Raw genomic sequence first — 15,504 nt, forward strand, 5'->3', positions numbered from 1 at the left:
ATGTCACAGTTTTTATTGTGTTTAGCACATTCAGGGCTTTTCAGAGATACCAAATGTTTGGAGGTTTATCACATTAATATTATATTACAAATTAGATACAGTGTATATACATTGTATTTAATGAGACTATACATTTATGGCCATCTTACTTACCCACATATTGCATAAAATAAAATGGTATATCAGTTTCTGTTATATTTTTTAATAACATAGTTGAGAATAATCAAAGTAATAATCAAAGAAAATCCTGAAATCTAAAAATTGTTTAATAATAATAAATTATCATTGTTTTTGCCTATACGTGGCATTTCACGCCCTGGTGTCCACTACAGTGGACATAGCATAACATATGAATAAAATATATTTTTTCAAAAATGCCCCCCATTTGTTTCTGTAAACAATGAGAAAAATGGAACAAATACTAAATTACATTTTTTATTTTATTTTACATAAACACATTTTACTCTAAAGTCTTTAAAAAGTCTTGTTTATTTGAATTTGTACTGCTAATCACATAAATATTGTTTACAGCCAAGAATGTCAAGACAATCTACCAGAATCTACCAGGTCTATATCATACTTTAAATATTATTCACAGTCATAAAGGCTCACTTTAAATCCCTAACACTCTTTTTCAGTCCAGTTTGTAATAATGTCCATTGTTTCCTCCAAGCATCTCCTCAACCTTCTCCAGCAACCTAACCACGTGAGATTCCCGATGTCTGTTGTCAAGCACGTGGGATCTATTCCCACACTTCCGAAACAGCCGCTCCAGGTCACTGTTTCTCTTCACGTGCTGCTGGCCGCTCTCTCCTAATGCTTCCCCCCAGGTGAGCAGAACAATAGTGTGGCTCCATGACGCTTCTCCTAGCGCTGACATGGTGCGCTCCACTGCACGCCTGTACTGACCAGTGAAGGATACATAAGCGGGAATCGCCAGGATGAATGCATGTGGTCCAGGTTGACACAGAGAGACACTTTGAGAGAGATGTTTTTGAAATGTGTCTTTACTGCCAATCCCAGATCTCCATTTCAGACCGTGAGGCTCTACAATAGTGACTTGCCTGCCGGATATCTCTCCTCTCCAAGGGTTGCATCCATTTGCATCAGGCCCAATGATGGTGCATCTCGCTGGATGACGGGGCGACCAGGAGTCTCCTAAAAGCACAAGCCTTAGTTCAGACACGGGCCAGGGTGAATGTCCGGTAGGTGGGAAACTGGTGCTTGAAGATTCAAAGAAGTCTTCCTCACTTTCGCCCTCAGAATTGACACTCTCACCGTCTTCCTCTTTTTGCCTGGCCTCCAGTGTTCGTTTAACCCTCTGGTTCTTTACCGATCTGTTGTTTGCACAGTTTTTAGTAGCCAACTGCAATCGCTCTTCACTTCTTGTGTCTTTTGCATCACAAATGCCACCATCTACTCCAACTTCTTGACACATTTGATGGATGTCTTTGGCTTCTGTTTGTTTCCCATTAATTTCAGTGCTGTTTGTCCATTGGTGATATCCCGAGATAGGCTCTTTGTGTAGCAGTTTCAGCTCTGTGTTATATAAATACTTCTCCCATTTCTCAAGTTCCTCTCGCTTCTTTGCCAGCTTGTCTTGTTCATTATTTAGCTCCAGCGTTCTACTGTCCAGTTGATTTTGATATTCCTCAAGCTGTTTTTCTCTCCCATCTAGGGTTGTTTTTAGGAGCTCCAGCATTTGTGTTTTGGCCTCAACATCGCTCTCTTTTTTCTTTAGATCTAATTCTTGGTTCTGCAGACATTTGCCTTTATTATCTCTCATAGCGAGCTCCAATTCCAGCTGACACAGGTCGGTTTCTCTGGTATCTAAAGAGTGTTCTCTGTCTTTCAAAACATCCTGTTGTTTCTTCAGACCATGTAACAAGTCTTCATGCTGTTCTTCCCGTTTTTGCATGACTTGCTGTTTTTTCTCCAAATAGATTTCTTCACTTTTCAGCTTCTGCTCTCTTTGAGAAAGCACTTCTTCGCCTTTAATCAGCTCTTGCTCCCTTTTCCCCAATGCTTCTCTAATGCTGTTAAGCTCCAGGTCATGTTCATGCTGAGTATTGTCCCGTTTTTCCATGTCTCGTTGTTGCTCCATCAGGCTTTGACCTTTGAGTTCAAGGTCCTGCTCTCTCTGAACAAGTTCTTGCTCCTTTTCTTGTAATCCTGTTACTTTTTTCAGAAGATCATTTTCCTTATTGCTCAACTCGGCTTGCCGTTTCTCAATGTCATGTTTGTTATTTTCAAGTTCCTCTGAGCGCTTTGAAAGCTCTTTGGTTTTTACTTCCGACATCTGCTCTCGTTTATTTAGTTCATTTTCTTTCTTTCCCAGATTTTCTCTGAGCATCTCCAAAGATGTTTCATCTTCCTTAAGCCTGTGTTGTTCTTTAACAAATTTCTCCTCCATTTCAAACAGCTCTTGTTCTCTCCTTTCTAGCTGCTCCCTACGGTTTTCCATATTTTTCTCCTGCTTTTCAGTCAGGTCTTTCATTTCCCTCTCCTTCTTCTCCAGTGTCCTCTCCATTGCTTGTAGCTCATCCTTTTTACATTCTATCTGCTGCTCTTGCACCTTTAATGTTTCCTCTCCAACCATAAGCTCTTCCGCTCTTTTCTCAATCTCTTCTCTCATCCTCATCAGATCGACAGCCAAACGTTTGTTATTCTGGCCCTCGTTTTCCAGATTCTTCTCCTCTTCTCTAATCCTGTACATTTGCACCTCCAAATCCTGCTTTTCATCTGTTAGCGCTTGTTCTCTCCTGTTAATTTCACCCTCTCTAGTTAACAGTTCCTGTTTGTTTTGTGCTAATTTCTCTTCTTTCTTTTCTACCTCCCTCTCTCTTCTGCAAAGCTCTTGTTCTCTCTCCGTCTCATGCTCTTCATGCCTTTTCTCATAATACACCTTCATGTCTTGCATATCACTCTCTTTCTCTTTCTCCTTCTCCTCCAGCAGCAGCTTTAACTCGGCTTGTTGTTGTTCCAACCCTTCAATTTCTTTAATCTGTATCTCGTAGCGCTCAACTGAAGCCTTCAACTGAGTCTGAAGTCCCTCACACTTGCACTTCAGCTCTTCCAATTCTTTCTCCAATCCTGCGTTCACATTTTGTAGGACGTTGTTTCGTTCTTTCTCTTCCTTGTGCTGTTCCTCTGAGCGTCTTTCAGTGTCTGCGTGTTGCTGTTGTAACTGATTAATGATATTCTCCTTCATCTCAGTTATAAGTCTCGTTTCCTCATACTGTTTCTTTATATTTTCCATCTCCTTTTCCATCACCGTATTCTTTCTTTTGTAGACCTCCATCTTTACGTCAAACTCCTCCTCTAGAAGTTTTAGTTGAGCAGCATCTTGTTCAGTATTTGCTTGAATGCTGTTTTTCAACTTTTCTATGTCTCTTATATGCTTTTCATTGATTGTTTGCAGCTCCGTATCTTTTTCCATATCTCTCTCATTTAATTTGGTTATTTCTTCTTCTTTTGTTTGTAGCTCATCCTCTAAATGTTTTAGTTGAGCTGCACTTTCCTCAATATGTGCTTGAATTCTCTCTCTTAACTTTTCAATGTCTTTTTGTTTTTCGCTAATGTTTTCCCGCAGTGTGTTCACTTCTCTGTCTTTCTCCTGGTCTCTTGTTCTTAATTTGGTTATTTCCTCTTCTTTTATTTTGACTTCGTCCTCTAAACGCTTCAATCGAGCAGCACTTTCTTCAATATTTGACTGAATGCTGTCTTTCAAATGTTCAGCGTCCTTCTGTTGGCCAATGATATTCTTCTTAAGTGTGTGAATTTCATTGTCTTTCTCCAGGTCTCTTTGTCTTAATTTGGTTATTTCCTCTTCTTTTATTTTCAGCTCTTCCTCTAAACACTTCAGTTGAGCTGCACTTTCTTTCATTTGTTCCTCGATACAGTCTCTTAACTTTTCATTGTCTTTCTGTTTTTCGCTAATGTTTTGCCTAAGTGTATCAATTTCTCGTTCTTTCTCCTGGTCTCTCTGTCTTAATTTGTCATTTTCCTCATCTTTTACTTTTAATTCCTCCTGATGATGTTTTAGTTGAGCTGCATTTTCTTCAATATGTGCCTGGACACTGTCTTTTATCTTTTCAATATCCCTCTGTTTTTCGCTAATGCCTTGCTTTAGTTTGTCAATGTCTTTGTCTTTCTCTAGGTTTCTTTGTGTTAATTTGTCTATTTCATCTTCTTTTGCTTTCAACTCTTCCTCCAAAACTTTAAGTTCAGCTGTGTGTTTTTCAGAATTTGCTTGGACACTGTCTTTTATCTTTTCAATATCCATCTGTTTTTCGGTAATGTTTTTCTTCAATGTCTCCAATTCTCTGTCCTTTTCCTGATCTCTTTGTCTCAATTTGATTATTTCATCGTCTTTTTGATGAAGCTTCTCTTGCGTTTGAGCATTTCGATTCAGCTCTTTTTCCTTCTCTCTCATCGTTCGCTCTATTTCTTCATCTTTCCCTACAAGTTTATCTATGAGCGTGTTATATTTCTTTACAACGTCTCCATGCATTACTCTCTCAGCTTCTGTTGTTTTCACTTGCTCTTGATAGGACAGTCGTAGCTGCTCCATCTCTTCTGTCATCATCTCTGTTACCTCTCTCAGCTTGTCCATCTCTTTCTCTCTCTTCTCAACCTTTTCCCTGAATCTCTCACTTTGTTCTTTTTCTCTGCCTTCGGCCTTCAGTTTCACCTCCTCGATTTCTCTTAAAATGTTTTCCATTTCATTGTCCTTTTCTTTCAGTTTGCTCTCCATCTCTTGCTTTTGCTGCCTGGCCTCTTCTTCATACCTGCGTTGCGATGCATCCATCTCTTTTAGAGTTTCCTCAGCCTTTCCTCTCATCCTATCATTCTCTTTTTCAGCGTCCAACATTTTGTTTTTAAGTTCATTCATCTCGTTCATGTGTGCTCGCTGAATTTCGGCCTCTCTCTCTTTTCGCTCTTGCTCTTTCACGGCATCCAAGCGCTCCTGTTCCAGCAGTTTAATTTGAAGCTCATCCACTTTCTCTTTAAGTTCTTCCCCCTCACGCTCTCGTTCCTCTAATCTCATTAGCATTTGCTCTTTCTCTTTCAGACCCTGATGGTGCGTCACCATGACTTTGCTTATTTCAGCGCTCAGCTCTTGTATCTCCCGCTCCTTGTCTTCCGTTAACCACGCCATCCTCTCCTCCAGCTCGCCCATCACACTTCTCCTGTCATCTTCGCCCCTGTATGGCGCCTCTTCCCTCTCTGCCTTCCCGGGAGATTGTACTTTGTCCTTTTTGCGTCTTTCGAAGAACCAGCGAATGCTCCTGACCTCCCGTTCCTTCATCTTCTTCAGTTCTTCTTCCTGCCGTTGAAGTTTCTCACTAAACTCCTTGACCTTCAGCTGAAATTTCTCATTTTTTTGTCTTCCTAACTCTTGAATCTCATGCACTAGTGGCGAGAAGGCCTCGCATCGATTTCCCGCCACCATCTTTTCAACCTTCTCCAGAAGTTCCGTTATTTGTGTCTTGGAATTCTGAGATTCCAAATAAGAATTGCTGCTGATGACATGGAACCTATTTGAACATCGATCCACCAGCCAGCGAAGTTCCTTTCCTCCTCCTTGGATGTGCTGCTCAATCGTGACTCCCTCTCGTAGCTGGTCGCCCCTCGTGAACAGAAGAAACGTATGTCTCCAAACTGTCTCCCCCAGAATCTCCAAGTGCTCTCGCACCGACTGGGCTTGGACGAGCGTGTCCACTCTCAGCGTCAAAAGAAACGCATGAGGTCCGGGAGGACATAGCGCCACGCTCATTCCAATCTCTCGCTTCACTCTCTCTGGAGTTGTTCCCTCTGGTCCGCCCTCCCATCCAGGCACATCCACCACCGTCACCAGTCTGTTAGAAACCTCCGTCTGCTGTCTTGAACACTCCTCCGTCGCCTGTCTGCTTTGAAAGTATCCTGGTCCTCCGAGGATGGCGTTCCCAGCCGAGCTTTTCCCCGTCTCTCGTTCTCCCAGCAGAACCAGTCTCAGCTCCGGGAGACGGCGTGAACCTCTAGAGAAGAGATTCTTCTCATCCAGGTCTTCAGCTTGAGGATTATCGTCTAGCAGGGACGGGAGACACAATACACAGAAACAACTAAATTAAGCTGCATTTGTGAATAATGTTTTTTTTTATTTTTTACATAATTTAGGGTGTGTTCACACTTGGGTTCACTTGGTTCGTTCGCTTGGTCCGGACCAAAAAAAAAAAAACATTTAGTCCTGGTATACTTAGCATTCACAATGACATTTTAACACCCTGAACCTAAATGCATAGGGATACCTTCACAATCTGATTAGTCGGCTTTTATTACCGAACATCCAAAACAATGCTGTATGCTGGGCTAAATGAGCTCATTGTTTGTGCGTAGCTATAATTTTACCAGCTGAGAACTCATGAAGAGCTTATAAAATGTGTAAAGGAGTCAAAACAGCGGCACAAACATCACACACACAAATCTACTGCGAGGAGACGCGGTTCTGGCACCTGTACCGAACTGTGATGGGCAACATCGCAACTTTGACCAGAAAAAAAAGGTGTGCTTGAGCATTCTGTCCTTTTTAGGGTCGTATCGGTTGACATCATGTCCCGTTTTGGGTTCATATTTCAATTGAACCGCACCAGAGTTTTTTGAAAGTGGACTGAGACTTATCTTTTCAGTGGTGTCGGTTCACTTGTTTGTTGCACACCAGAGTTGGATGGCAGCGTTCACACTTATTCAAATGAACCGCACTAACAGAGCAATCGCACCGGGGTTCATTTTAATCGAACCAAACACTGTAAAAAATTATCGTGATTTTAACGGTAAAAGACTGTAAAAATGCTACGGTGAAAAACAGTTCATTGGTTAACAGAAAGTTTCGGTGAATAACTGTAATAGATCTAACCTTACATTTAATTTAATTTTATAGTAAAATACCTTTAAATTTACAGTTTTTGGAAGTGAAAAAGAACAAGTCATTGTGTAATTTACAGTGAAAAACCGTAAATTGACATTCCCAGAATTCCCTGCGTGACACTTCACATTTAATGTATTTAATGTATCAGTTATGTACATTAGGGTTTTGTTACATCTAAAGGCCTGTTCACACCGGGACGATTTTCATGTGCGTTTAACGCCTCGTGACTAAACAAAGGGCGCCAATGTGAGTATACACACCAACGCGCAAAACGCCAGGTGTAAAAGCGTCTTTCTTAAAAAATCGCCTCGGTTTTCGTTTTTTTATTTTGACGCGGCTTGTTAAAAACTGGCTGACAAGTGAGATCAGCATTTTAGTTCACGTGCCTGGAGCTGCTGAAGTCACAGTAAAACACGACTTGGTGCCGCTCAAGCACAAAACGGTCTTGCCGAGCACACATTGATACGACAAAGAAGTAGTAAGTAGAAAAAAGAAGAAGATGAGCTGCTAATGCTGCTTGCCAGTTAGCAAAAAGTGTGTGAATGGTTTTGGCAAGCACGTAAATACTGTCTCTCTTCTTCTGCGTGACAAGCGAGTGTCAGAAGCGTAAGGTGCCGCAGCACCACCTTGTGTACCGGGAGCGCCATCTACTGAATTTGCACGTTCACTCGGATGTTCACTTTTTACAGTGAACATCCCAAGTGTGAACACTCCCTTAGATGCATTTTTATTATCAAGTTATATATATTTATTATTAAGATTATAAACCTCTTTGTGTTAATGTATTATTTAAGCCTATATTAAATCTTACAAAATTTTACTTTTTGTACAAAATTGTGTTGGCATGCATTCAAGTCACACATAGAATTTGCGTGATTCCATAATTCGGATTTACATAATGATTCACTTTTAATGTTCAGTATTGTAATTATTTTTTTTAAGGAGAAAAAAGAGAGTTTGCTTTAACAGCTCTAAAATACACGTTTATACTACATATTAATGCTGACAAATAAACTTACTCATTCTCATCTTGTTCCAAACCAGTATGTTGTTTTTGTGAAAGGAACAATGCTGTTGTACATCCGTGACATCACACCTAGTGCGATGTGTGTAAATGAGACAAGTTTTAATTAAATATGTATTAGATTTTTGAGCTATGGTGGACTGGAAAATTTTTTCCATAGTGGTCATATGCACTCTCAGAAAAAAGGTACAGAGGAGATACAATTCTGTTCCTTGGGGAACAAAACGTGTAGCTGTAGGCCTACATTTAAAGGTATACAATTGGTTCTTAGGGTACAGTTATACCCAGTGGCGTCTGGTCAATAGAGGGCGCTGGGGCGCCGCCCCCATCAAAATTCCAGAAATATACATGTATATAAAAATGAAATAAAAATAAAATAGTTTACTCATACGACGTGCCTGCTGTTAGTAAGAGCCTCAGCATTTAATAAAAACTGGCTTTGATCGGTTAACTAATATGTTCTTCAATATGTTTCATGCGCGAGGGACGCCGGACAAATGGATGTCTATCTGAGTCCAAAAATATACGGGCAGCATGTGATCTGAAGCTGGTCTCTAATTGTTTTTTAAAGATCCTCCTCCGGACACAGGTCGCTGCGTCCCTGGCGAATCAGAATTGGATGCGTGTTATTTTATCCAATCTGATTGGTTCTTGTCACCTGTCATTCAACTTTCCGCTCTTGGCCACTAAAGCGAAAGTGTGCGGCGACACAGTCACTCCGACTCCACCAAAACCTTGTTATGATGATCACTTTCGTAGAGATGGCAGCAGTTAAACCAAATTCTTTCACAAGGCGTTCGTTGGAAGATCCCGAACCGGACCAACGCGATTTAAACATCCAGCAGCAGCAGGCCAGTGACAGGACGCAGCTGCACTCGGAGCTCCACCTGCGCTTGTTATGAGAAACGGAGTTGGCAGGCTGGATGTGTTGTTAGCAATGCCCTTTATTGCTTTCCCTGTCTTTTGTTTCTAAGTACTGAAGTCTTGTGGACAACAACAGGGGTAAGAGACCTCAAATTTCTGACTGAAAAATGCAAACGTCATGACACTACAGAGATGACTGACTTTAATCAGAGAGTCATTGAGAAATTTGCTGGCCAGAAAGAAAGGAGAGCAAAATTTATGTTCAAATAGTCAACATGCTAGTCTGTTGTTGCTGTTTTTTTTGTTTGTTTTTTTTCTCATTCAATTATATGTGGGAAATAAATGTGTAAAAAGATAAAAGTGAAGACACTGTCCCCCCTACCCCCAAAATAATTATCACCAGCCGCCACTGGTTATACTATTGTTTCCTGTACTTAGAGCAGGGGAAGGCAAGTTTGATCCAAGAGAGCCGCTGTCCTGCAGAGTTTGTCTCCAACCCTGAAAGAAACCCTCATCTGCCTGTAGCCTTAGCACACTAAATTCCCCCGGTCTTGAATTAACACCACTCTGTGTACATATGGGAACCACCAGCAGGGTTTTAAAGTAGCACTGTGTTAGCAGTGTTAGAGTTCATTAGATAATTAAATCTTTCTTATTACTAACCAAACTGACTTTATTTCTGTCATTTGTTTACAGTTCTTTTGAGAATTTACGGAAGTTTAGATGCTGATGTTTTATTGAAAATGTTTACCATTATGGTGATCAGTGTTTCATTTAGTTGGGCGGTTTGACTCTTGTTTTTTTTATGTGAGTTTGTGGAACAGTGTTAACAAAGCACATTTGTTGCAAAGGAAGCTATAAACAGAAGTTATCAGGTTGTATAGTTTATCATCATCATCATCATCATAAAGAAAATGTTTGATTCATCACTGGCTTAGCCCACACGAAGCCAGAGCCAGAGCTTTCCCTATCCAATCTTTTTTTTCCTTGTTTCAAAACGGCTCAAAACGGTGTAGTATACATGCCAGGCCAGTATGTGGCGCTGTAATTCTGCCACAGAAATACACTAAAAATGTAGAAGAAGAGTTGTGGCTAGAAGGGGTACAGCAATGGTAGGAAGTGAGGCAAAATCTCACAATAAAATAACGATAAATAAATGTGCTACATACCAGATGTGTTTTATTAACTCCTACACCTACCCCAATCCTAAACATACTCTTACAATAATGCAAATACAGTAATTAAATGATGCAGTATTGATGTACGCATGCCCAGTGCCCGTAGTTGTATCCCTTCTAATCTCCCCCCTCGCAGGACGTGGTGATGACATCACCGTTTCACAAAATATACGGATTGGCTGTACACACACGAAAATGCAAGGGTGTCGTTTTCAGATTCATCCACTCTGGGACCCGGTTTAGAAAAATATCGGTTTTATGCTCCCAAAACACCGTTTCCGTGTGGACGAAACGCTGATTCGGTACAACATTTTTACTTATACAGCTATACAACGTATACACGCGTCTCCGTGTGGACGGGGCCTAAAACGGGTTATTTGTTGTTAATAGATATTATTCACCAATAATACTTTCTTGCCACAGATCAGACATTCTGAATTCTGATTTTTAAAGGGAATCTGGGGGTTAAAAAAAAGTTTAGATGCACATAGACATCAAGAATCAGCTCAAAAATGGTGACATACTTAATGCTGCAATGCATGCTGGGAGTCATGGGTTTTATACTATGGTGGCGTAGTAGGGTTGGAGCTAAACTCTGCAGGACAGCGGCTCTCTAGGACCTACCCCTGACTTAGTTTAGTTTAATTTATTTATTTAACAGGGACCATACACAACACAAATGTTGTGCCAGAGTTAGCTAAATAGCTCATTTGCATCTGATGGTACTTCCCAGTGACAGCCACTTGTACCATAAAAGGTACAATTTTGTACTTTTTTTGAGAGTGTGGGTACTACTTTTATGGTACTTTTGTTTGTTTGTTTGCTTGGTTCGCTTTGCAGTGTGTGGAAAAGTGCAGCATATGCATTTGGAACAACATGAGGCGAGTAAATCATGAAAAAGTGTTCATTTCTGGTGATGAAAAGGTGTGCTGTACATAGCTAAATGAATTATTAAATTAAGTCTTAAAATGAATGTACATTTCTATAGTGATTTATATATTGTTGTAGCCAGTGATGCCAGTAACGCGCGTTACTCTAATTTGACCACTTTTTCCAGTAACGAGTAATCTAACGCGTTACTATTTCCAAACCAGTAATCAGATTAAAGTAACTTATCCAAGTCACTGTGAGTTACTTTTTTTGTCATTTTCCTTAGTAAAAATATTTATTTTTGCTTTCTTGTTTAGTCTCAGCAGGGGTTTTCCTGCATAGAGAATTACGAAGCGGCCGCTCCATCAAATTTCTTGCCGCCTCCGTCTGTCGACAAAACTCAAGACAGGCAGTCACTTCAGATTAGGCATGTCGTGATAATTAAATAATCATCAGAAATATATATTGTCACATTATCCTTCAGCAATCATTATTAGTATATTATTATTTGCTAGTAGCCTACAAAGTAATCTAAAGCCATTCCATAGCTGAATGTCTTTCCTCCGCTGTAGCTCAATCATTCTCCATTCAGCAAAACTGCGCGTCGTTCGGTTCCAGTCAGCAGTCAGCGGTAAAGCTCACTAGATATGATATATTCCCGTTATAATACTTGATATGTTGATAAAATAATTTATCTTCCTGGAGTTTATCTAGCGGTTTCTGAAAGATGTTGTGCTCGCTACTCGGGTGACAACACAAGGACTATTAATTAGCATCACACGCACAAGAATTAAAAACTGTGAAGAAACAAATAATCAGTGAATGTTTGGACCGATATAGGCTACATAGTAGACTAGGATTTGTGGGCTCAACGCTCATCTTCTCTTTATGCCGTGAACTTTTCAATGTGCACTCGCGCTGCACTGCACACTCTGATTCCATGTTGCTTTAAGCGCATCATTCTGCACACGGGATGCGCATAAGCGCTTTGTGTTGCCGCTTTGTTTTGAAGCGTTTCATATATTTTCATAGTTTTGTGCACTTAAAGATTATTAAAAAAATATATTGTTCTCACGGATCGATCATATATTTGTTGTCCCTTTACAGAGCTGCGCATTACGTTTACAATAAAATATAAATCTTGTAATTTTATATTATTTGTGTAGGCCCATATAATTATTTACATTCATATATAAATATAAATTAAAAATTAAATATAAATTGTTTTTCATAAATGTATTTAATAAGAACACAAAGTAATTTGTACCTTTTCATTAACATGTTTAGGGTTTTATGTTTAGTGTTTTATGTTTAGTAACATGTTTTATATTTAGTGTTGGCAAAAACAGTTGTCATTTCTATGTTGAGGCGGCAGGGGTGATGTCGGCAACTGATGAATGTAACTAATAAAGTAACTTGTAATCTAACTTAGTTACTTTTAAAATCAAGTAATCTGTAAAGTAACTTAGTTACTTTTAAAATCAAGTAATCTGTAAAGTAACTAAGTTACTTTTTCAAAGTAACTGTGGCAACACTGGTTGTAGCTATGCTCTGCTCTAAAATATTTCATCAGCTTTGCTCTAGAGGAAGATGTTTGTATCAATCATTCTTTTGTGACTGAACATTTTTAAGTTTCTTTTAAATTGGTTCTTTTTACTGAATCAATCAAAATGAATACTGAACACTCTTCCTCTCTAGAGAAACATTTATGCAAGTATCTCAAAACTCTGAGTTAGAAAATATTTGACATTTTGTCTGTTGAATTTGATGCAAATAATACTTTTATCTTGTTTTCCAGTACAATTTTCTAAACATTTTCAAATTAAGATGCATTACGTAATGTATTCTGAGGAGACAAAAAACAAATAAAGGGAGTTTAGGCTTAAACCAAGAAATAAAATCACTTCATTAATTAAATAATAGTTTTATTTTTCTTACACCCTTACACCCTACTTACTTCATTTAGATACATTTAGCCTTAATATCTTATGTAATTTTGTCCCTCAAGTAAATGTCGATGTAAACCTTAACTCTCTGTTCGGGTCATTTTGACCCAAAACAATGTTATTTTTAGCAGTACCAGACCTTGCTTAAGCATGTTTAGATATTTGTACTGGAAAACAATACAGAAATACAAAGGAAGCCATCCACTCACTCATCAGCACGGCTCTGATGGTTCCTCTGTGCGTCTGCGCTTCCATCAGCCTCTGTTTCTTCCTCCTTTCTCGTGCCCTCCGTTTGCTCTCCACCTCCAGCTCCAGAAGAAGCACATCCGTCTCATAATATCTCCCCCCTCTCTCTTCGACCAGCTTATCCAATTTCTTCATCAGTTCCTTCACCTGCGATCCATCATCGACGCGCCGCTTGTTCTCCAGAACGTGAAATCTGTTCCCACACCGTTCCAGGAGCCTCTGGAAGGCCTTGCCGCCGTTTCGAATCCTCTGTTCGATGGGAACGGAGCCCAGTTCGTCCCCGCGTGTGAACAGCACCAGTGTGTGATCCCACACCGCTTTGCCCAGCAGCTCCAGATGCTCCTCGATCTGCTGATGGTACTCGGCTGTCACTGACGTACAGGATCGCACCACTAGAAGGACGGCATGAGGGCCTGGCGGACACAAGGACATGCTTCGCTTGGTTTCTCTCCTCACCCAACCGGGGGTCCCGTTCACCGGATAGTACCATTCCCAGCCCGGGGTGTCCACAACCGTGACGCGCCTTCCTTCCACGTCGGCGCGCCTCTTCACACACTCCTCAGTCGGTTTATTCGACTCAAACACTCCTGCCAGGCCTAGAATGGTATTTCCAGCTGAGCTCTTCCCAGCACCTTTGCGGCCTAGCAAAACCACACGAAGTTCAGGAAGAGGAGACGGCTGGTGACTAGGACTTCCTCCATTGGCCTCAACTGTCTGCGGCCTCCTGTCTGTGAGAGGTAGGTAATGTTTAGTTTTACTGCACGGATGTGCTACCATTCAAAAGTAATTCATACTTTTATTCAGCAAGGATGCATCAAATTGCTCAAAAGTAATATTAAAGACATGTATAATGTACAAAACACTTGACATTAAGCCATTTGGGTGGTCGGTCAGTACACTCTCAGGAGAAAAAAGGCACAAAAGCGGTCATTGGGGCAGTACCAAAAGTACTAATATGCATCCATTAGTGATAAATATGGTCCAAAAATGAGAAAAGATACCCCCCTCCCCTCCTCCTGTGACAGCTTTTGTACCTTTTTATTTCTGAGAGAGTATTGTGACATTTTGTGTTGGTTTGTCGTTAGTGAAGGCAAAAAGGTTCTGAAGATACAAACACTTGCTTTGGTATATTGTTTGTCTAAAGCAAAGAAATTCAGACATGTTTTTCACACATGTGTGCATGTCATCTTCAATCATGATCATATTTAGCTCACCCAGAAACGAAGGATCCTCCTGTTTTTCCATCTTTGTCTGTCTGTCTTCGTCCTCCTTTGCTCCTCGTTTTGAGCTTTATTTTTTTTACATTGGCATCATTTTACGTCTCAGTATCTTTCAAGCGTAACCGATTCACTTCCTACTGATGCATGGGACAATAGTAGAGCGGAACAGAGCGCTGAACGTGGAAGCTTGTTCACGTGACCAACCTGTGGTTTTCTGTAACTCGCACAGGAAACTGCATGGGTATGGCGGAAATCAAAAAGGGGCCTTGTGGTCAGTGTTGCTCATTTCATATGTGCATTGACTAGCTCCATAGCATGATGCTTTGTTTTGAATCATTATTTGGTTATCAGGAATTATTATTTTAAGGGGAAGTGTCTTGTATACATCAAATATGCACATAACATGACCTGCTAGTTTTGGCCCACCAAAAAGTTGAATGAAAAGCCCATTCATAAGCCGTTATGCAACTAGATGTAACTTTGACAAGCACTCGTATTGTACCAAGGCATTACATCTTCTCCATTAAAGTTCATGGTGAAAGAAAGTTGCCTGTTCTCCAATCTAAAGGTGAGCTCATGCCCGTGACTCAGAGTCTCCCAAAGCATCCGAAGGGGTCTGAACAGCGTGTTTCCCCTCAGAAACGTTGGCAAAACGAGATTTTTTTCCATATAGAACGCCTGAAGCAATGACTCAAACTACCCATAAGAACCACAATGCAGTGCAAAATGCATATTAGAAAATGGAACAAGATGAAATGCTCTGAGAACAAGTCTTAATATCCCACTGCATCATGTTTTGCTCCTCAGGTGAATATATCCTGCTTTAAGGATATCTAGATGTTTTTACTGGGAAGCAAAGAGGCTACATATTAGGGAATTTTTCAGTACACTGTAAAAAAAATCCCGTTGTTTCTACGGAAAAATACCGGCAGCTGTGGTTACCAGAACATTACTGTAAAAATGACATCAAACCGTAAACATACTTACGGAGTTGCATGTGAATTTTACATTTTAAACATGTATATTTAACATTGGATTTCAGTAATATTAACATCATTGTTACACTGAAGTGAACAAGTTTGTTGAGTAAATTTAACATTTTAAACATGTGAATTCAACATTGGGATTCCGTGATATCTATGTCACTGCTATGCTAAACTGACGAGTTTGCTCAGTTAAATTTACATCCGGCTGTTTATTTAACATTAGATCAGGGCTTACACTGTAAAAAAAATCCCCGTAAAATTTA

The 15,504-nt window shown here is 40.1% G+C and overlaps 1 protein-coding gene across 1 annotated transcript; it reads right to left on the minus strand.

Annotated features, from left to right (window-relative positions):
- Positions 1–453: 453 nt before the first annotated feature.
- LOC307122808 (uncharacterized protein) lies at positions 454–14,420 on the minus strand. The gene is made up of 3 exons (XM_079811030.1): positions 14,250–14,420; positions 12,999–13,763; positions 454–6,069 (listed from the first exon to the last, which is right to left on the minus strand). Exons 1-3 carry the CDS (start codon positions 14,278–14,280, stop codon positions 635–637), a joined length of 6,231 nt encoding a protein of 2,076 aa, XP_079667156.1. The 5' UTR covers positions 14,281–14,420; the 3' UTR covers positions 454–634.
- Positions 14,421–15,504: the final 1,084 nt, after the last annotated feature.

Source organism: Gobio gobio, assembly GCF_949357685.1.
Source record: "Gobio gobio genome assembly, chromosome: 2".
Taxonomy (NCBI): Eukaryota; Metazoa; Chordata; class Actinopteri; order Cypriniformes; family Gobionidae; genus Gobio; species Gobio gobio.